The sequence below is a fragment of the Bos indicus x Bos taurus genome, chromosome 19 (assembly GCF_003369695.1).
Source record: "Bos indicus x Bos taurus breed Angus x Brahman F1 hybrid chromosome 19, Bos_hybrid_MaternalHap_v2.0, whole genome shotgun sequence".
In the NCBI taxonomy this organism is placed as follows: Eukaryota; Metazoa; Chordata; class Mammalia; order Artiodactyla; family Bovidae; genus Bos; species Bos indicus x Bos taurus.
In genome coordinates this window covers 45,603,835-45,623,737 of record NC_040094.1, presented here as the reverse complement: position 1 = coordinate 45,623,737, position 19,903 = coordinate 45,603,835, and the positions used below count along the sequence as shown (strand labels likewise).

General features: G+C 46.9%; 3 protein-coding genes across 8 annotated transcripts in view; 2 read left to right on the top strand and 1 right to left on the bottom strand.

Moving 5' to 3' along the window:
• EFTUD2 (elongation factor Tu GTP binding domain containing 2) overlaps positions 1-647 on the top strand; it is a 36,430-nt gene extending 35,783 nt beyond the window's left edge. For both annotated transcript variants that reach the window (XM_027517241.1, XM_027517242.1), the window contains exon 28: positions 182-647. In XM_027517241.1, the coding sequence (XP_027373042.1) occupies positions 182-277 (96 nt within the window). In that variant the 3' untranslated portion in view covers positions 278-647. The remainder of the gene's footprint in view (positions 1-181) is intronic.
• A 368-nt stretch (positions 648-1,015) lies between these two features.
• On the bottom strand, positions 1,016-3,760 carry HIGD1B (HIG1 hypoxia inducible domain family member 1B). 2 transcript variants are annotated; one of them, XM_027517254.1, is made up of 4 exons: positions 3,518-3,760; positions 2,547-2,697; positions 1,781-1,915; positions 1,016-1,156 (listed from the first exon to the last, which is right to left on the bottom strand). In XM_027517254.1, exons 2-4 carry the CDS (start codon positions 2,644-2,646, stop codon positions 1,092-1,094), a joined length of 300 nt encoding a protein of 99 aa, XP_027373055.1. In that variant the 5' UTR covers positions 2,647-2,697; positions 3,518-3,760; the 3' UTR covers positions 1,016-1,091. The 2 variants fall into 2 exon arrangements, with proteins under 2 accessions (XP_027373055.1, XP_027373054.1); XM_027517253.1 differs by having other exon boundaries at positions 2,547-2,748; positions 3,518-3,657.
• An 8,503-nt stretch (positions 3,761-12,263) lies between these two features.
• Positions 12,264-19,903, top strand: part of GJC1 (gap junction protein gamma 1) — a 32,979-nt gene continuing 25,339 nt past the window's right edge. The window contains exon 1 of one of the 4 annotated variants that reach the window (XM_027517385.1): positions 12,264-12,629. The gene's annotated coding sequence lies outside the window, so the exon portion shown is untranslated. Of the gene's footprint in view, positions 12,630-12,995; positions 13,193-13,500; positions 13,750-19,903 lie in introns of those variants that run through there. The other 3 variants (XM_027517382.1, XM_027517384.1, XM_027517383.1) reach the window with 3 other exon arrangements.

The window sequence follows — 19,903 nt, the reverse complement described above, 5'->3', positions numbered from 1 at the left end:
CACCCAGGCGTGGGCCCGCATGCCTGGGAAGGGAGAGCCGTCTCCTCCTCTGTGACGATACCCTAATGGCAGGACTCCCGAAATAGCTCAGCTGACACATGCCCCACCCCCCGCCCGCCCCTCCACTCAAGCACAGCGCAGTCACTCAGGACTCATTTTTGCATCTGCCCTGTCTTTGCAGGGCCTGAGTGAGGATGTGAGCATCAGCAAGTTCTTCGATGATCCTATGTTGCTGGAGCTCGCCAAGCAGGATGTGGTGCTCAACTACCCCATGTGAGCGCCAGGCGTCATGGCAGCTCCCACTCCCCGCACTGGGCCACACCCTGGACTTGAAGCTGGGCCCTGGTGGGACTCAGACTCCACGTGGTCAGAGCATGTCTGGGGCTGCTGTGGCTGTCCTCAACAATCCTGGAGCCCCCAAGCCTCCAGCCCAGAGGGAGGAGCATTCGGCCTCCTGGTTCCTCCTATGGCCTCAGCCTGGCTCCATTCCCAGAGAACAGAGAGGAGCTCAGGGTCCAGGAAGGAGAAGGGGCTGGAAGTGTTGAAGCCCAACGGGCCCTGTCTTTCAGGATTTACGTGAAATTTTTTTTTTTAGTAAAAGTTTGACTGTAGACATGTTTTATAAGTGAACAGAACATTCTGACCTCTGCCTTGGTCCGTTCCTTTCATCCCCGCTGCTCCACCCTCTTCCCTTCAGGCTCGTCCTGGCACTTGGGTTCTGGGTCTCTGTCATCTCCCACGAGGCCTCCCTGTCTCTGCTCCCAGCTGCAGCCTTCTTCCTGCCTGGTCCCCAGAGAGGAGCACTTGCCTCTCCACTCAATGTTCCCATGAGCACTGAGGCCTCTTTCCCGCCCCCACTCCCATTCCTGTGGGTAGCACCTGAGAGGGCTGGGGAGTGGTTGGGTCTCTGGGGTCAGAGGTGTCCTCTGCCCCCGAAGATTGTCCTTGCCCTGGAGTTGGGGACCAGAGCCTTCCCTCGCTCTGCTGTCCACTGTGTGAAGAAGAGACGGGTGAGTTGCCTCAAACTCCTTTATTAGGTGCACACCCAGGATTGACTGACAAGGTCTGACTGCCCTGGGCCTGTAGGACTCCTACTTCTCCCTGGTATCCTGCGCGGTTTTCTTGATGTAGTCTCGGTACATCGTGTACACAGCGCCTGTGTGAGAGAAAAGGGAAAGCGCCCCATGACATCGCCCCCTCCACCCATCCCCTGGCTCTCCCGGGCGTCTGGGGGGCGCAGACACTAGCCGTTCCCTCCAGAGTCCACCACCTCCCTGCTCCTCTGTCCGCCCCAGGTCTCAACAGCTGCTACAAACACTTGGCTGCACAGCCTGGGGAGACAAGCCATGTGACAGTTGACAAAGCTCTTGCACGTATGTTGTCTGAGCAACCTCACAGCAGGGAGGGAGAGAGGCAGACCCCAATGCTTATTGCCATATTGCACATGGGGAAACAGAGTCTGAGAGAAAGGGACTTGGCCACTGTCACACGGCAAGGACGTAGCAGTCTGCCTTCTGATCCAGAGAGGAAGAGAAACGGCTGTGTGTTCTCTCACCTCAGGACAGACTCATAAAACAGACTGTGTACCTTCCCCTGAACACGGGAGAATAAACAGGAACCCAGAAAATGTCTCCTTATGAGGGTTTCACCAAGGCCTTGCTGTGGAGCCTGGTTTAGGGAACAGGGGCTGAACTCATGTCCTGTAACTGTCAGGGCTCACAGCCAGATTTTGCCTTGTCAGTTTTGCCCACATTCTCTCCCGACCCCACCAGCCACTCACCCAACATGATCGCGCCCACAGCACAGGCCTGTGCTGCCACTCGGGTGTGAATCAGGTGTATGGACATCTTGGTGGAACCCCGAGCCTTCAGCCGGTAGATCCGGTATGCTGCCACCAGCAGGCAGCCTCCCAAGCCTACAGAGGCAGAGAATGTGATGCTTGGGCCTCAGTCACCAAGCACACCGCTCTCCTCAAGAGAGACACTCACTAGGCCGACTGGGCGTCTGGATGACCAGCTGCCTTCCTGCTGCTGCTTTGGGGCGGGGAGCACCTGAGGGGACTGGGGAGTGGTTGGTGGAGTAGGGACTGTCATTAGAACACTGAACTGTTCTCAGTGATTTTTTCAAAGTGACCGCCTCCTTCCAATAACTGCCCCTCCCCCCCACCTCCCTGTACAAGTAGCCCATCAGCATGACTCTCCCACCTCCCTGAGCTCTTCTCCAACCACTGCCAGCCCCCATAGCTGTTCTCTTCCCCTCCCAGGGCCTCGGGGCAAGGGAGCCTGAGGGGGCCCCAGACTGCCCCTGCCCATCTTGACACTGTCGGCATCCCGTGTGCTTGGTTGGCTGCCACCTGCACCCCCCAGACTGCCTCTTCTATTGTCAGATGTGTCACCTTGCTCTTGCTTCACTCCCTTCTAGCTGTCGATTAGGCAGTGGGCAGCACCACTCGCGTTCAAGGCTTCATTCTTTGAAAGGACCAGGAGACACGTGTGCTCCAAGAGAAGGCCCCCTCCTTGCCCCCCGTTCCTCCCTTTCCCACTCACCTATAGGCACCAGCGGAGACTCCCTCGTCTTCCTCAGGAGCTTCTCAGACACACTGTCCTCGCCCTCGGGTGGCGCCCACCAGCCTCTGTTAGCAGACATGATTCTACACCCAGATGTTAGCAGCTGGGGCTCCTAGGCTTCAGCCCAGTCCTAGAAGGAGGCACCCGCAACAGTAAGAACTCCAGTTCTCGTTGGTCTGGGCTGGGAAGGAGGAAGTTGCCTGTTGAGACCTCTTAACGTGCCTGACATAGCCACTACTTGCTCCGGCTGTCCTGTGTCAGATGGCTGGACTACTGGTGCCATTTCTCCCATCTCTTCCTCTCAACGTCTGCCTCTTTCCCCAGCTCATTCCAGTTTCACTCTTTTCTCTGCCTCCCCCTCTACCATCTGCGTCCCTACGGATATGATCCTTGGGCCAAGAAAAGCAGCTGGAAAAATCCTCAGATGAGGGTGGGAGGAACAGGCCTTTATCCTTGGGTCCCCCACGGGCCTTGAGTCTGTGATGGTTGTTCCCAAGGGAGGTGCAGAGGAAGACCTGGCCCTGGGCAGCCAGAGCCATCCTGGTGTTACAGCAAAGGTGACCAAACCACCAGAGCCAGAGATTGAAATAATTAGACGTGGACTTGTGTATAGTTTCATGCAGATTTTGAACATTAATGGAACAAATTCAGGTCCCTGAGCTATTCTCTGTCTCTTGCAGGTCCATCTCTTGCCGGGTTCTTTTCAGGTGCCAACCCCCTGCCTCCCTGTCCTGGGGACCCTTACTGCTCTACTTGTAAACCCCTATAAATGCTCTTATCACAAACTAGATGGAGCCCCAGACTGGGGATTCTGCCTGCTGGGCTCCTCCTAAGTCTAACCCCAAGACAAAAGTCCCTGGTTGAGGCAACTTCTTATCCCTAGTTGCCTCTCTCCTCCTGGAGAAGCAAGGACTACTGGCCCCACAGGTCCTCAGCATGCTGGTGCTTACCCTAGGAGATGGCTAGAAAGTGGAGTGCGAGCAGTCTGGCTAAGGCTCAGCGTCTGCTGTTTTGAACTGGCCAAGAGCTGATGATGGAGCTGCCACTATGGGGTCAGGGACACAGTGTCCGGTTTTAAGGAGACTTTGAAGTCAGGAATGGAGATGGGAGGAGATAGGTCAGGACATCAGTCTTAACCCCCCATCTGCTGAGTTCCAGGCTGGAGCTCCAAGCAGTGTGCTCAGATGTTCGGTTATGTCTGACTCTTTGTGACTGTAGCCTCCCAGGGTCCTCTGTCCATGAATTTTCCAGGCATGAATACTGGACTGGGGTGCCATTTCCTTCTCCAGGAGATCTTCCCAACCCCAGGGATTGAACCCTCAACTCTTAGATTTCCTGCATTGGCAGACTGATTCTTTACCACTAGCGCCACCTTGTGAAACTCCAAGCACTGTAAAGTAATAAAAGATCAGATGGAGGGGATCCCCTATCTCAATTCAGTCTTTTAATCCTGTGGAGGTTCGTGGCTGGATCAGAGGTGGACTTGATTTGGAGAACTGAGACAGGAATATACAGGCAAAAATGGGCAGAGATCCTGAGTTTTCCCCCAAATTATATGGCCTCAAATACTCTTAAGAGGGGGACTTCCCTAGTGGTCCGGTGGCTAAAACGCCACACTCCCGATGCAGGGGGCCAGGGTTCAACCACTGGTCAGGGAACTAAATCCCGAATGCTACAACAAAGATTGAGGATCCTGCATGGCCCAACTAAGACCCGGCAGAGCTAAATAGTTATTTTAGGGCTTCCCTGGTGGCTCAGTGGTATAGAATCCACCTACTAATGCAGGAGACAAGGGTTCAATCCCTGGTCAAGTAAGATCCCACAACTACTGAGCCTGTGCTCTAGAACCTGGGAACCATAACTGCTGAGCCCATAACTACTGAAGTCCGAGTACTCTAGGGCCTGTACTCTGCAACAAGAGAAGACACTGCAGTGAGAAGCCCACGAGCCACAACCAGAGAAAAGCCCTTGCAGCAGTGAAGACCCAGCACAGCCAAAAATTAATAAATGTTTTTAAAAAATACTCAAGAACAAGTGGGATATAAATGCCATAATTGTGGGAGACAGCCTGTCTGGTGTTGGTCTTGACCCCTCCAAGAATGTTTTCTGGACTAAGGAGATTTGTCCAAGAATTTGAAACAATTGTGACTTCCCTCACATCTCCAGAACCCTTTCTACTGCCTGCAGGCTCATGCTTAGGTTATGGAGAGGACCATGGCCATCATTAGCACCTCTTTTGTTTCAAGTATTCATATTTCAGAACTTTCCACCATTCTGCGCAATAAGTAGCAGCTTGTCCCTGGACTAGGAACTGAGCTTCTGAAAGATTAAATGAGTTATCCAAGGGTACACAGTGAGGGCTTCCCAAGTGCCTCAGGTGTGAAGAATCCCCCCGCCCATGCAGAAGCCACAGGAGACAAGGGTTCTACCCTGGGTCGGGAAGATCCCTCGGAGGAGGAAATGGCTACCCACTCCAGTATTCTTGCCAGGATAATCCCATGGACAGGGGAGCCTGGCGGGCTACAGTTCATAGGATCACAAAGAGTCAAGTATGACTGAGCAACTGAGCATGCACACACACAGCTAGTGAATGTCATAATTTGAACCTGGGTCTGGCTCGCTCCAAAGAACCTTCTTGCTAAGAAATGGAGAAAGACCGGGTGCACTGTAGAGACTCCTACTCCATCCCAGGCCTTTGTTTCTCCCCCAGATTACTCTGTCCTAAAGCGACTTTTCAGCACTGGAAATGTGTCCAGCAGCTGATGTCTCTTTCTTCTCTCCCCAGGCCTCACTGCTCCAGGGAGAGACCCAGGGTCACAGTTGCTCCCCCGGGGCCTCCGCATATCCCCAGCGTCCCTGGGAACTCTCCTCCCAGGCATTCACACACACTCCTGTGCTGCCTCTCCTGGTCCCAGTGGTGGCTTGAATTCTCCAGAGATCAATGGTCTAGGCCAGAAGTGGGAGAGTGGAAATGTCTGGCTGAGACAGGGCAAGAATCAGGGCAAAAACTCCTGAGTAGTTTAGAGAACAGGGGCCAAGCTAAAGAGAGTGAATTTCAGCTTCTCCCTATTGAGATGATCTCCTTGCTGTCCAAAGGACTCTCAACTAAGATCTCACAAGCCTCGAGGTCAATATATAAATTAATAATTAATTAACAAAAAAGATGAAAAACTAAGGCTTGAGTTAAACATCTTGCTCAAGGTCACAGTAAGTGACAGCAAAAAGCACTAGACTTCTAACTATTTCTAAAATCAAAGCTAGAGAAACCTAAAAGGTGGAGGGAAAGTTTTGAAATAGAAGAAATAAAATTGCTTTTTATTTCAAAAACCTCTGAGAACACACAGTAACCAAAACTTCAAAGAACAGATTTCTGTAGAGTCCTGTTTTAGTAAACAGATAAGATAAAATTATGATACCATTTTTGTTAATACGCCAAGTCTTTAATAATTACTTTGATTTAATACTTTCTATATTAGTAATTCGCTTAATAAACCTCTTTCTTCCAGATCAGGTCACACTAATATAGATTCTAATTTAGAGGGGTCTAATTAAATGATGCAGACAGACTTAATGAACCCAGAGTGCAGGCCAGAGTCAGATGTGGGGTTACCTGCTTAACCGACTGCTCTCTAAATACCTGGTCTTACACCACTCAACCTCTTTTGAGTCTATATCATCATCTGTAAAATGGAGGTAACATCTACCCATAGGGTCAATGTAAGGGTTAAATACAGGTTGCTCAGTGGTAAAGAATGTGCCTGCCAGTGGGTTCAACCCCTGGGGCCAGAAGATCCTATCACATGGACAGAGGTCAGACACCACTGAATGAGCACGCACGCAAGGGTTAAATAATATGATTGTTAGAATTCCCGTCCACACTGCCTACTCCTTTTCTTCCAGAATGAGCAAGGTCTGGGGATGGGTAACAGGCTGGGGGAGAAACAGGAAGTCACTGACAACAGATGGGAAGCTTGCCATGTTCTGGGTGGCCCTGAATTCAGCACACTCGCATCCCTTGGCAAACCCCGTCCTCCCTGTTGGAGGGGCTTCCCTGCCCTAACTGGAAGCTTCAGGTTTGTTCTCCTGACTGTGTTGGGGGAAGGGAATGGGTGGGGGAGGGGGACTTGGACTTGAGGCTGTACACAATCTAAAGACACAGCTGTGCTATATATAGCCCGAGGGAGCTGAGTGACAAGAGTGGGGCAGCGAGGGAGGTGCCTTGAGCTAAGGAGTGCTGTGAGTGAGGGGGTGATGATGAATGATCTGGACAAGGAACAGAGATGCCCTGAGTTGGGGTAAGAACGAGAAAGACCCAGGCTGAAGGGCTAGGGTAATTACAGGGGAGAAAACACTGGGCCACAGAGTAGTTTTGGGGGGCTTGAGGAGTAAAGAGAAGGTAGCGGGAACAGGCCAGGGCAGTGGAAGTTTCCAGATGAGATGGCTAGGCTGAGGCAGCCTCTAGAAGGTACCTGGGGTAGGGAGGGTGGGGACATCCCCTTCTCTTTCTAAAAACAGGCACTGGTTCCAAGGACCTCGCAGCATTTGTTCAAGGACAGCCCCAAGAGCTACAGGCTTGGGCCAGGAAAGTGCCTTTGGTACCCACTAATCATTCTGGAAGAATAATCTCCTTGGAAGAAAAGCTATGACAAAGCTCAACAGCAAATTAAAAAGCAGAGACATCACCTTGCTAACAAAGGTCCATATAGTCAAAGTTATGGTTTTTCCAGTAGTCATGTACGGATGTGGATGTGAGAGTTGGCCCATAAGGACAGCTGAGCGGTGAAGAATGGATGCTTTCGAATTGTAGAGAAGACTCTTGAGAGTCCCTTGGACTGCAAGGAGATCAAACCAGTCTATCCTAAAGGAAGTAAACCCTGAATATTCATTGGAAGGACTCCTGCTGAAGCTGTTGCCCGAATACTTTGGCTACCTGATATGAAGAGCTGATTTACTGGAAAAGACCCTGATGCTGGGGAAGATTGAGGGAAGGAGGAGAAGGGGGCAACAGAGGGTTAGATGGTTGGATGGTAGCGCTGACTCAATGGACATGAGTTTGAGCAAACTCTGGGAGAGAGTGAAGGACAGGGAAACCTGGCATGCTGCAATCATGGGGTCATGAAGAATTGGACATGACTCGGTGACTGAACAACAATAATCATTCTGGAGAGACTGCTCACATATTTTTAAAGATTATAAGAGGGTGTGGATAATGGTGATGGGAAGACTGAATGAGAGTGTAGTGATAGAATCATGTCTCATAAAGGAAGAATTTTGAGCTGTGGAAGACACCAGCACAGACCCCAGTACTAACAAATGGACGCACCAGAGGACTTGAAATGTTTTGCTAAAGTTCTGTGTTGGGTGCTTTTGAATACCCAAATTCCCCAAAGCACACTGTGAGAGGGGACTAATGTCTTGAGAGCCTACAAGATTTAGGTACTTCACATATTTAATCTTCACAACAGCCCCGACTGGTAAATATCGTTATTCCCACTTTACAGATGAGGAAATCAAGGCTGAGAGAGGTTAAGTTACAATCATATGATACCACAGGTAAATGGCTCTGCTATCCAAGCAACAATGATAATCACTATAGACTACCTTACAATGAAAATTTAACATACTACAATATGGTTTCCTGTACATTTCATCACATTCTCACACCATCTTAGGCAAAAATCAGGCAGCACAGTGGTAAAGAATCTGCGGACTAATACAGGAAACACAGGAAACGCAGGTTCAGTCCCTGGGTTTGAAAGATACTCTGGCGTAGGGAATGGCTATCCACTCCAGTACTCTTGTTTGGAAATTCCCATGAGCAGAGGAGCCTCAGGGGCTACAGTCCATGGGGTTGCAAAGAGTCGGACACAACTGAGCACATGAGCACTGAGCACTCACGCCATCTTAGAAATATGTGTAAATGAGGGGCTTTCCTGGTAGTCCAGTGGTTAAGACTCTGCTTCCAATGCAAGGCACGCAGGTTGGATAACAGGTCTGGGAATTAAGATCCCACGTGCCAAGTGGCAAAAAAAAAAGAGAGAGAGAGAAAGGGGATACACATAAATGAATGTAAACAGCTGGGCAGGACAGACCTCTGAACCCAGGGCCTCCAGACATTCAAGGACTCTCACCAAGGCAGGGTAGCTCGTGACCCAGCACACTGGGTTCTGGGCGTGTCCAAAAGTCCCTGTCTGGGTGGTACCAGAGGAGATCTCTTCATCTCCCATATCCTTCTCCCTACCCCCAACTCCTGAGCATATTTCACGCATCCAAGCATCCTTCATTTGCAAGTAAATTGACCTTAACTTGAAATCCAGCATTAATACTCAAAAAACTGCTAGCTGGGCTCTGGAAAACACTGGTAAGGAGTCATCTTACTGTTTCTTTTATACTGCTTGTATTACCCATTCAAAAAATTCTTTGACCAAAAAAGAATCTGCTTTAAACAAAACCCCGGTGGCAGGAAGGAGTGGTATAATGTATCTCTCAGACAGGATTTAGCAACAGAACAACAACTACAGGTTAACTGAGACTGCTGGGGATTATAGCAGGGGGGTGGGGGTGGGAGTTGGGGGGTTGTGATAGTAACATGCCCCCTCCCAATAGCAGAAGGAATCAACAGCTTCTTATTCAGCTGGTCTGTGGCAGGCAGGGCTTCCTATTGCCAACAGGGAGCTTTCCCAAATCCTACCTCTCTAGGCCTCCGGTCCCATCCCCCAGGACAGAAGAATGGGCTCTGAACCTACCAGCCAAGTGGAGACCCTGGAAAATGTGTAATGGAAATAATGACACACTGCAGCCTTCAAGTTGACCCTACAGTTCCCAAACCACAGAGCCCCAGGGTGACTCTCAAGTTCTCAAACTGGGTTTTGATCCTTTCCTGCTTGAGCCCCATGTGAATAAAAAGTGACGTGGTTCTCACAGCACCCGGCTCCCTTGCTCCCTGCCAGAGGCTGGAAACCAGACCCATTTCCCCATCATTTCCCCGTTTGAAACGTGAGGATTTTTTTTTTTCCCCCTTCCCTCTGGTAGTCTTTTTGTATTAGCCCACAGTGGCAAGCCTTACTTCACGCATTCACTCTGTATACAATTGCCAAGCACCTACTATGTGTTGGGCTGGGCTCTAGGAGCTGTGATATAGCTTCCCTGCCTCCAGAGAGCTCATATTCTAGCAGTTGCCCTGATTTGCTCGAACCCTGGTCAATGCCTGGACCGCTAGCTTAGGTTTCTGGCCTCAGCTCAGCTATAACTGGATTAAAGGATGTCTCTGCTGCTGCTGCTAAGTCATTTCAGTCGTGTCCGACTCTGTGTGATTACATAGATGGCAGCCCACCAGGCTCCCCCGTCCCTGGGATTCTCCAGGCAAGAACACTAGAGTGGGTTGCCATTTCCTTCTCCAATTCGTGAAAGTAAAAAGTGAAAGTGAAGTCGCTCAGTCGTGTCCGACCCTCATCGACCCCATGGACTGCAGCCTACCAGGCTCCTCCATCCATGGGATTTTCCAGGCAAGAGTACTGGAGTAGGGTGCCATCGCCTTCTCCGAAAGATGTCTCTAGCATCCTTTAAAGGTGATAAGAGGAGAGGAAGGAGTCCTGACCAGGAGACAGAGTCTGACTACGTTTCTATTTTCTAAACAGTCTGCAAGTAAAACAGCTTAGCTTCCTTGGGTTTCATTTCCATCTTTAAAAGGTTGCTTTAGGGAATTCCCTGGCGGTCCAGTGGTTAGAATTCTGAGCTTTCACTGCTGAGGATGCAGGTTCAATCCCTAGTGGGGGAACTGAGATCTTAAAAGCAGCGTGGCAAAAAACAAAAACCAAACAAACAACAAACTGGTTGCTCTACCTAGATAGAGACAAGCTGCATGCTTGAGAGTAAGATAACAAATATAGGAAGTGTTTGGTTCTCAATCTCGGTGAAGAACGGGTAATGCTAAAAGATGGAGAGGCTTCCCGGGCATGTCCATCCATGAATTTATAGGAAAATAATACCTAATAAACATTTGAGTATATATATATAATTTACATGTATAATATATAATACATATTTGTTTATATATATAGACTTACACAACCAAATGTTTTAAAAGGTTATTAATTGGTCTTAACATACCAAAAGTAAACTGCTGCTGCTGCTAAGTCTCTTCAGTCGTGTCCGACTCTGTGCGACCCCACAGACGGCAGCCCACCAGGCTCCCCCGTCCCTGGGATTCTCCAGGCAAGAACACTGGAGTGGGTTGCCATTTCCTTCTCCAATCCATGAAAGTGAAAAGTAAACTACCCCTATTGAAAGAGAACAGCTCAAATGTGGCAACTAAACACACCTGTGTATCTTGTATTCGGCATTCAGATCAAGAAGAGAACACCCCTCCCTTCTGGTAACTATCCTTTCCCTAGGATAACCACTATCCTTACTTCTAACAGTACAAATTAGTTTTGCCTGTTTTTGAACTTCATATAAATGGAAAGTTTTGGGAAATTAATCTGTCTTAAAGCTGCCTGTAAAGATTGTTCATTCTCATTGTTGTATTGTGTGAATGTAACATTTTGTCTATCCTTGCTGTGGTTGATGGACATTTTGGATAGTTTCCAGTTTCTTGGCTGTAACAAATAGTGCTGCCATGAATATTCTAGAACAAGTATTTTGTACATATTTCTGTGGAATTTCAGTAGAACTAGATTCATAGTGCATTCCTAGGTTCAGCTTTAGTAGACATTCATTGCCAAATAGTTTTCCAAAGTGATTTGCACCAATTTATACTTGTACTAGCAATTGTTGGGAGTTTTAATAATGTAGTCAGTTTTACAACGATGTTGTCTCCTGTGTTATCTGTACTTTATTCTTATTTTCACATATTTACAGGGTCTTCACACTTGTCATTTTAATTTTTAAATATTTTTATTTATTTAGCTGCACCGGGTCTTAGTTGCAGCATGCGGGATCGTTACTTGCAACATGCAGGATAATTTTAGTTGTGGCATGCAAATTCTTAGTTGCGACATGTGGGATCTAGTTCCTTGAGCAGCGATGGAATCTGGGTTCCCTGAATTGGGAGCACAGAGTCTTAGCCACTGGACCACGAGGGAAGTCCCCACACTTGTAATTTTAAATACTTTGTAGAGAAGTAACAATGACAGTGGGGAGGGCATGTGGCTCTCAGGACACGGCAAGTATAGGGGGAAGATAATTTAAATACCAAGGCCAAGCAGCTAATGAAAATGATTCAAGATGCTGAGTGGAGAGGAGCCTGAGCCTGGTAGACAGATGCTACTCAGAAGTAACTGCCAAGGGAAAACAGAGGCTCAAAGTGAGTAAAACTTTTGACTTTTTAGAGAAAAGCAGAAACACAGATTTTTAAAATTTGGCAACTAATTGACAATTTTGGAAAACGTCCTACTGGCCAAACAAAACATCTGTCAGTGGGCCAGATGCTCAGCCCTCAAGTTTGTTTTCAACCTCTGGACTGGCCTTAAGGGCTTGGCTTTCCGTCGGGGGTCGGGCGGGGGGGAGGGATTTGACCTATACCAAGTCATCTCACTGGTTAAGTTTAATTTCCTCTGTGAACAAAAGGGTAAAATAAAAACCCATCCTTCAGTATGGTGATGGTCAATAAGATAATTTAGGAGCACTTTACAAAGTAAAGTACTCCTCCATCTCTTGAGTTCGACTTCCATTGTTATGCATGGACCCCTCCACTTAAAGCATTTGAGGAGTTTTCATATTCCTACGGTGCAGTTCAAGGTTCAAGTTACCTATTCATACAAGTTTTTAAAGGATCCCTTTGAAAATGGGATCCTGCCGGGATGTAGAGGGTTAAGAGGAAATGGCCTATTAGGGTCTTGCTAATTCGAGAAGTCCAGGACCTCAAAAGTATCTAGAACAGTAAAAGCCAAGCCTCGGAAGAATTACGACCATTAACCCGACGAAGGCCAGTGGGATCTTCGAGTAACTGCAGAGCAGAACCTAGAACCGGGAATCAGCGTCCGGTGTTACATCCCCTGGCCTTGGCCGAGCGCAGCACAGAAGACAACTCCGGGGCTCAATGGACCAACCCAGGATACCCAGGTAAGGCGTGTCTTCACGGCGCCGTTAGATGCCCGCTCGAAGTGAGGCACGGCCGGCCGGGGGCGGTTCCTGTCCCGAGAAGCAAGCTTGAGGAATGACCTGCCCCGGAGGTGAAGTCTGCGCCCACCCGGGGTCTAGATTCCTAGCTGGTGGGTCGCTCCTACACGTGCCGCATCTCGGACCGCTGGGGAGCGCGCAGACCCGACCGCGGAAAGTTGAACACTCGCGCGGCCGCCCGCGCGCTCCGGGCACCCCCCTCCCACCCCAGCGCCACTGGCAGCGCGCCCCCCGCTCCCAGGCCGCGGCGGGACGCCCCCGCCCCCATCGCAGCGCGCAGTGCGCAGGCGCCTCCCCGTGGCTCCGGGCGGCGGGAGCGGGAGGCGGCGGCGGGAGCGGCTTCGGCCTCGGCCGGAGACTGAGGCGAAGGCGGCAGCGAAAGAGGTGGAGGAGGAGAGACGACGGTGGCGGCCAAGGCGATGGCGACGCGGGGCACATGAGGCGGCGGCCGGCGGGACGGGCCGAGGCCCGGCGGAGGAGGCGGCTCCGGGGGACCCCGCCGGCCGGTGAGGGGCGGCCGTAGCGCCGGCCGAGAGGCAGCGGGCCAGGGGCGGGGCCCTAGGGAAGGCGGGAGAACTTGTGAGGAGGCTGGAGAGGGGTCTGGGGCCCGGCGGAGAGTGCGGCGGGGGGCGAGGGGAGGGAGAGGACGCCACCGAGGGCTTCCCGCCGAGCCCCGAGGGGGCGTCGCGACCCGCTGTCCGCCGCTGCCCCCGGCGCGCCCTCCCCCTTTGTCCCCAGACGCGCGGTTCCCAAATTGGGAGGGAAAACGGCTCGGGGGTGGGCCCGGGCCGCGGCGGTCGCGCCGGGTGGGCGGGGAGCCCGGGGGACCTGGGCGCGCACTTCGGCGGTGCTCGCAACTCCTCGGGCGGTTAGGGGCGCAGGGCCGATCCGGGGCGCTTCGCGGGCTGGTCTTTGTCTCCGGATGCTCGGCCCCTGACATCTCTGCAGGCGGCGTGCCGTTCGTCTGGCTCTTTCCTCGAACATCCCTGCCGGGACTCCTGTCTCCGTGAATATTTGAGAGATGTAGTTCGCGGGCTTGGAAGTGAGGGGACCGGGGAATATGGTAATCACCTCTCGGTTAACACGTTTTTGGTTTTTTTTAAAACTTAAAATGATCTTTTTTCCCGCTTGGTGAAACTTTGAACGACCGGGATGTTGTGTGTGTGTGTGTGTGTGTGTGTTTTCCCCCTTCTGTCTCCAGATTCAAAATTACGGGAAGGCGCTAACACTGTGATTGTGGCCAGTTGTGTGGTTGGCGGCTGCTGTTGAAGCTTTGACTTGAAAAGATTTACGTGATTGTATGGTTTAGAATTGTTTGTTCTTTTCTTTTTTTTTTTTTTGCGACTGTTTCTAAGATTGGGATTACTTTTTCTTTGGGAAATGGGCGGATTTGATTTACCATTTGAAGGAATTTTTTTGTTAATTGAGAACCTGCAGTAGTACAGATTTCATTGTGCTCGAGCTTTACTTTGTTAGCATGAAGACTACTTGTGGGATCGAATAAATCAAGTTACAATAAGTTCTGGATAAGCGTTATCTTGTATGCCTGATTAGTCTAAAAATTATCATATGTTCGTGTTGTATATATGTTCCAGTGAATATATGTGAAAGTGTTGTAGAAATCAAACTATATGTGAAAAGGATTTTAATTCCCTTATCAACGGAGTACATTAACATCTGTAGAAAAAAAAGACAATGTATTTAGGAATCAAATCCTTTACTCCAAAAGAGGGCTTTAGGTATCATTCAGAATAAGAATGCAGAAAAAGAAAACTTAACTCCTGAGCTCCTGACTAAAAGTACGTGCATTGTGATTATGTTTGCCGGGTTTGTGTGTGAGTTTATTTTTTGGATTTTACCATAGTTTTGTGTATTGCAGTTGCTTTGGATTCCCTAAGTGCTGTGTAATGGCAGAATTAAAGAAACATGAACTAAGTCTTCTGGGTGAAAGGTAAAAAGCTCTGGTAAACAAGTCTGTCTTAGTTTTCACCAGATCATTGTGAGCAGAGTGTTGTAGGAAAAGGACATTTTGAAGAGAATATATGGTAGTTTTATGAAATTCTCCTTTTATTATTTGTCCTGATCTATGAAGAATGGTTTGATACTATTTACTAATAAACTGTTGGGTCCTTTTCCCAAGCATTTCAGACATCCTTTTCAAATATCAGTGTTCTTAACTTTTTAGGTTTGTGTGACTTTTGAATTGGTTTTCTTTTTTTATTTATTTAGCTGCACTGGGTCTCCCTTGCGGCATGTGGGATCTAGTTCCCTGACCAGGTATCCAACCCAGGCCCCCTTCGTTGGGAGCTCAGAGTCTTAGCCACTGGACCACCAGGGAAGCCCCTTAAATTGGTTTTCTACTTGTGCTAGCAGCCACAATGCTCTTAAAAAGGAGCAAAGGACTGAGTAACTTTCTGTTCAGTCCCTGAAGGTAGAATTGAGTTTCAGCCTTTAATTGAAAAGGTTTAAGAAGTTAACATATTTTTAGCATAATAATCTTATTTATAAATGCTGCTGTCCCTTACTAATTTTTATTATTTCATATCTGTATAAATTGGCCAAAGTGAAAGGATTCTGGGTAGTTCTCTAATTAGCTACTCCTTTCCTCACCGTCCTTTCAGGATTCACCTGTCAATTCATTAATTGGGATCCTAGACTACAAAATAGATAATTAAAATTCAGAGCATCTTTTTCTCAATAAATACCTAGTTCCATGATTTTATTCAGTGCAAAGTGATGAGTTCCAAAAAAGCTGGAAGTTTTTTTTTAAGTTCACATTTCAAAGTAAATGAAGTGTTTTCTTTTGTTTTTTGTTTTTTAAATATTAATTTGCATAGTTGAGTGCAGCTGGAAGTATCTTTACTTCTGAACTTGTGCTTTTTTTGTGGCATAGAAGTATGTGTGGCTCCTATCCAAAACACCTAGCAAAAATTTAGGCAAAGATAGGATGGAGTTACTTTTTTTTTTTCTTTTGGGGACCATTTCTTTGAGAATATATATAAGATAGGTTTTAGCTGATACCATTAACATGAAACTTACACATAGAAAACAGTTTTGAGCTGTTCATATCAGCAAAGTGTCAGTAGTTGTGTTTCAAGCATATTACTGCTGCTGATGAATTTAGTTTGTGTGGAAGTAAGGACCTATTAGGTTAAGTCTGAGCATCGCTATTTTCTACAGCTGTCAAGAATCAATGACCAGTCATTCTGGCTGGCATATGGTAGAGAACACTTGGGTTTATCATTCAGGTCAATAAAGTGTTGCCCAAGGAGGTGTTTTTTTTTTTTTTTCCCCCTAAAGACAAGGATGAGATCTTTATTTCTGTAGAATGAGTAGAACTCTTAGTTAAAGCCTGTTCTGTGAGGCTATATTGCTGTGACACTAGCAGAATTTGGACAAAAGTGTTCTGGTGCCCGTTTATTCGGTGAAATTCTCTTTTCAGTCGTGTACCTATGGTAAGCATTGAACTAGATACTGAAGATTCAAAGATGAATGTTGTGTGGATTTTGCTCTCAAAATGCTTAGAGTTTAACATGCCAAAAAGGTTTAGCAGTCTGGACATTATATAAAATCTTTGAAACAAAAAAATGTGTAGGATTTCAGAGGTTTTGTTTTTCTCTATAGAGATGGAATCAACTTCACATCCTGTTTTCATCTAAATTGTAGTTAAGTCTCAGTCATAAAAATTTTCAGCTACATCTTTGAGGGATTTATCAGGTTTGATGGAATGTATTGTTACTTAACCAAGTTACAGCATTCCTTTTGGGAATGTTGAGAGTGAAGTGGGTCTGGACTCTTGTCTATTTTTAGGGAATTCCCCTTTACTCATTCTTGGACCTTAGATTCCTAATTGCCCATCTAGAGTAGGTGTTTATTTGGATTCAAAAATTTCCTTCCTGAAATAGTTTCTTCTCTTAGTTTTCTTTTTTTCCTTAGTTTTCTAATTTTCCTTCCCTGCTGTCTGGCTGTTCCTGCAGGTCTCCTCCACCCCCACCCAGATCTTTAATTGATGGTCTCTTTCAAGTCTTGGTCCTTAGTCTGCCTCCCTTCTCTAATCTTAACCATTCTGTGCCTTCAGTTACCACATATTTTTTTTTAATAGTTATTTATTTTTATTTATTTGGCTGCGCCAAGTCTTAGTTGTGGCACACAGAATCTTTTAGCTGCGGCATGGGAAACTCTCAGTTATGGCATGTGGGGTCTCGTTCCCTGACCAGGGATCAAACCTGGGCCCCTTGCATGGGGAGTGTGGAGTCTTAGCCCCTGGACCACCAGGGAAGTCCCACCATATATTTTTAATACAACCAATTCTTTATCTATAGTTCAGACCCCTTTTCTGATCCCAGCTGTCTGCTCAGTCAGCATCTCCACTTAGATACTCAGGTAGTTTGAACTGAGTTGTCCAGAGTGAACTCTTGATCTTGGTTCCAAACCTACAGCTTCTTCACTGTACCCTGTTTCATTAAGTGGCTCTGTCAGCAACTTACTGAAGCCAGATTCTTGCAGTTTTCTTTCCACCTCTAGTTTCCCCATCCTAGTCTTGACCGTCTTTTCCTAAGACAATTATTATAGTCAATTTTAAATGGTCTTCCCTTGTTTTTTCACTCCTGTTTAAGAAAGTAAAAAATACAGTATTATCAGTATAGTTGAAGTCTGTTTCCTTACATGATGCACCTCCTCTCCCCTGACAACCGCTGTTGTAGGCCTCCTAACCAGAGGTAATCACCAACCTGAATTTATTATTCTCTGTGTTTCTTCATACTTGTACTATGTATGTATATACTCCTAAGCAGTAGACTCTAATCTGCTCCTCTCATATCAGCTAAAATTGTCTTTAAAAAGCAAATTTAATCGAGTCACTTATCTGAAAACTTCTGTTGTTCTCCCTTTAAAGCCTTCAGTCTTCATTTTTAACAGGGTGTGATCTGGCCTTGCTACTTCTCCAGCATTATTTATTTTTACTTGCTTTCTTATAGTATATGGTCTAGCTATACTGATCTTTTTTCCCCCCATTCACTGAAGGTTCAGAGCTCACCCAACAGCCTTTCTACATGCTGTAGCTAATCTCTCTGGAAGGCAGCTCTTCATTCTTCAGAACTTGCTTAAATATCACTTCCGCAGAAAAGCTTTCACTGTGTGCTGTGCTGTGCTTAGTCGCTCAGTCATGTCCGACTCTTTGCGGCCCCATGGACAGTAGCCCTCGGGGCTCCTCTGTCCATGGGGATTCTCCAGACAAGAATACTGGAATGGATTGCCATGACCTCCTCCAGGGGGTCTTCCCAACCCAGGGATTGAACCCAGGTGTCCCGCATTGGAGGTGGATTCTTCACTGTCTGAGCCACCAGGGAAGCCCGTATTAGATTAAGACTGTCTTATAGCACCTTGTACTTCCCTTATGTAGGATAGATCACAATTTTAATTAGTTTAATTATTTGTATAGTACCTATTTCATCATTAGACTGTACTTTTTTTTGTCATGCCTCCTGGCTTGAGGGATTTTAGTTCCTTGACCAGGAATTGAACTCAGGCCCCAGCAGTAAAAGTTCAGAGTCCTAATCACTGGACTGCCAGGGGGTTTATATGCCCCCTGTACTTTTTATGCCATAGACTATACTTTATATGCCATAAAGTCAAGAGAAATATCTGTCTTGGATGGCCGATATCCCTAACAGCTAGCTCATTTGGATGTTTACTAATTTCTTTTTTGTTTGTAGTTACCAGCGGTAATAAAGTAACTTCTGTCAGAGTTTTTGTTCTAACTAGAAGTCTTATTATTGTATTATTTTTTTTGCATTTTTGGTCTTATTTGCCAATACAGTGCTAGGTTTTTAGTAAATACTTACTGATGTAAACTTACTTGTATCCATGGCCTGATCAGTCTTAAGCGGTTTTAATAAACCAAAATAACTATGATCACCTATGATGTAATATACATAGTGGAGACTCTTGCCTCCCAGGAAGATAATCACAGGCTTAGCCAGGTTGTCAGATGGAATAAAGAAATTGAAAATTAGTTTTTTCTTTTTTTTTAAACATATTTTATTTATTTATTTGACTGTACCAGGTCTTAGTTGCAGCATGCAAGATCTTTATAGCTGCAGCACGTGAAATCTAGTTCCCTCACCAGGGATGTAGCCTGGCGCTTTATATTGGTAACTTGTCCCAGCCACTAGGACCACCAAGGAAGTCCTGAAGATTAGTTGTTTTTGTTTTTGTTTTTACATAGTTTGCCTAGTTCTGATTTTAATTTCTTCCTGTTTGCTGGACCAAGAGTCAGTATAAATAATGTCCTAAGAAACTTGGACATATTATGCAATTATACGTTAAGGCTGGCATTGATAGTTTTGTACTTGGAGTATTTCACTTCACTGAATTAAAAAAATTTTTTTTAAATAGGTAATTACATAGTACAAAATCAAAGGTGTAAGAGGATTTACAGTGAAAAACAAGCCTTCCTCTGTTCTCTTCTCATTTACTCAGATTTCTTCTTTCTGCTAAAGCAATTACTGTTTGCTTTTTTTGTGTGTGAATTGTTTCAGAGATATCCATACACTCAGTATCCCCCCAAATAGCATACTCTACACACTGTTCTATATCCTGCATTTTTCACTCATATGTCTTAGTTTGTTTCTTACTATTACCGATACAGCTGACTTTTTTTGTTTTTTTTATTACTGCTGCTGCTAAGTCGCTTCAGTCGTGTCCGACTCTGTGTGACCCCATAGACGGCAGCTCACCAGGCTCCTCTGTCCTTGGGATTCTCCAGGCAAGAACAATTACTAGGTATGCTGTAATTGGTTTACGGAGTCTCTTACTGATAGCCTTTATATTGTTTCCAGCCTGTTACCAACAATAGTGCAGTGAATATTCTTGTGCAGTATTTTATATATCTGAACATTTCATTAGATAAATGTTGAGCACTGGAATTGCTTGCTGGATCAGAAAGTATGTGCATTTTCAATTTTGATGGATATTCCATCTTGTCTTTTATGGAAGCTTACCATTTTACCCCACTTCTAGTAAAGCACAAAGAATGCCTATTTATGGGCTTCTCTGGTGGCTCATCGGTAAAGAATCTGCCTACAATTTGGGACACCTGGGTTCGATCCCTGGGTTGGGAAGATCCCCTGGAGGAGGGCATGGCAACCCACTCCAGTATTCTTGCCTGGAGAATTCCCGTGGACAGAGGAGCCTGGCGAGCTACAGTCCATGGGGTC

Coding starts and splice junctions, on each gene's coding strand:
- HIGD1B (XM_027517254.1), bottom strand. CDS start 2,646: ATGTCTGCTAACAGAGGCTGGTGGGCGCCACCCGAGGGCGAGGACAGT. Junction 1,916..2,546: donor GTCTCCGCTGGTGCCTATAG/GTGAGTGGGAAA, acceptor CTGCCTCTGTAG/GCTTGGGAGGCTGCCTGCTG. Junction 1,157..1,780: donor TGTGGGCGCGATCATGTTGG/GTGAGTGGCTGG, acceptor TCTCTCACACAG/GCGCTGTGTACACGATGTAC.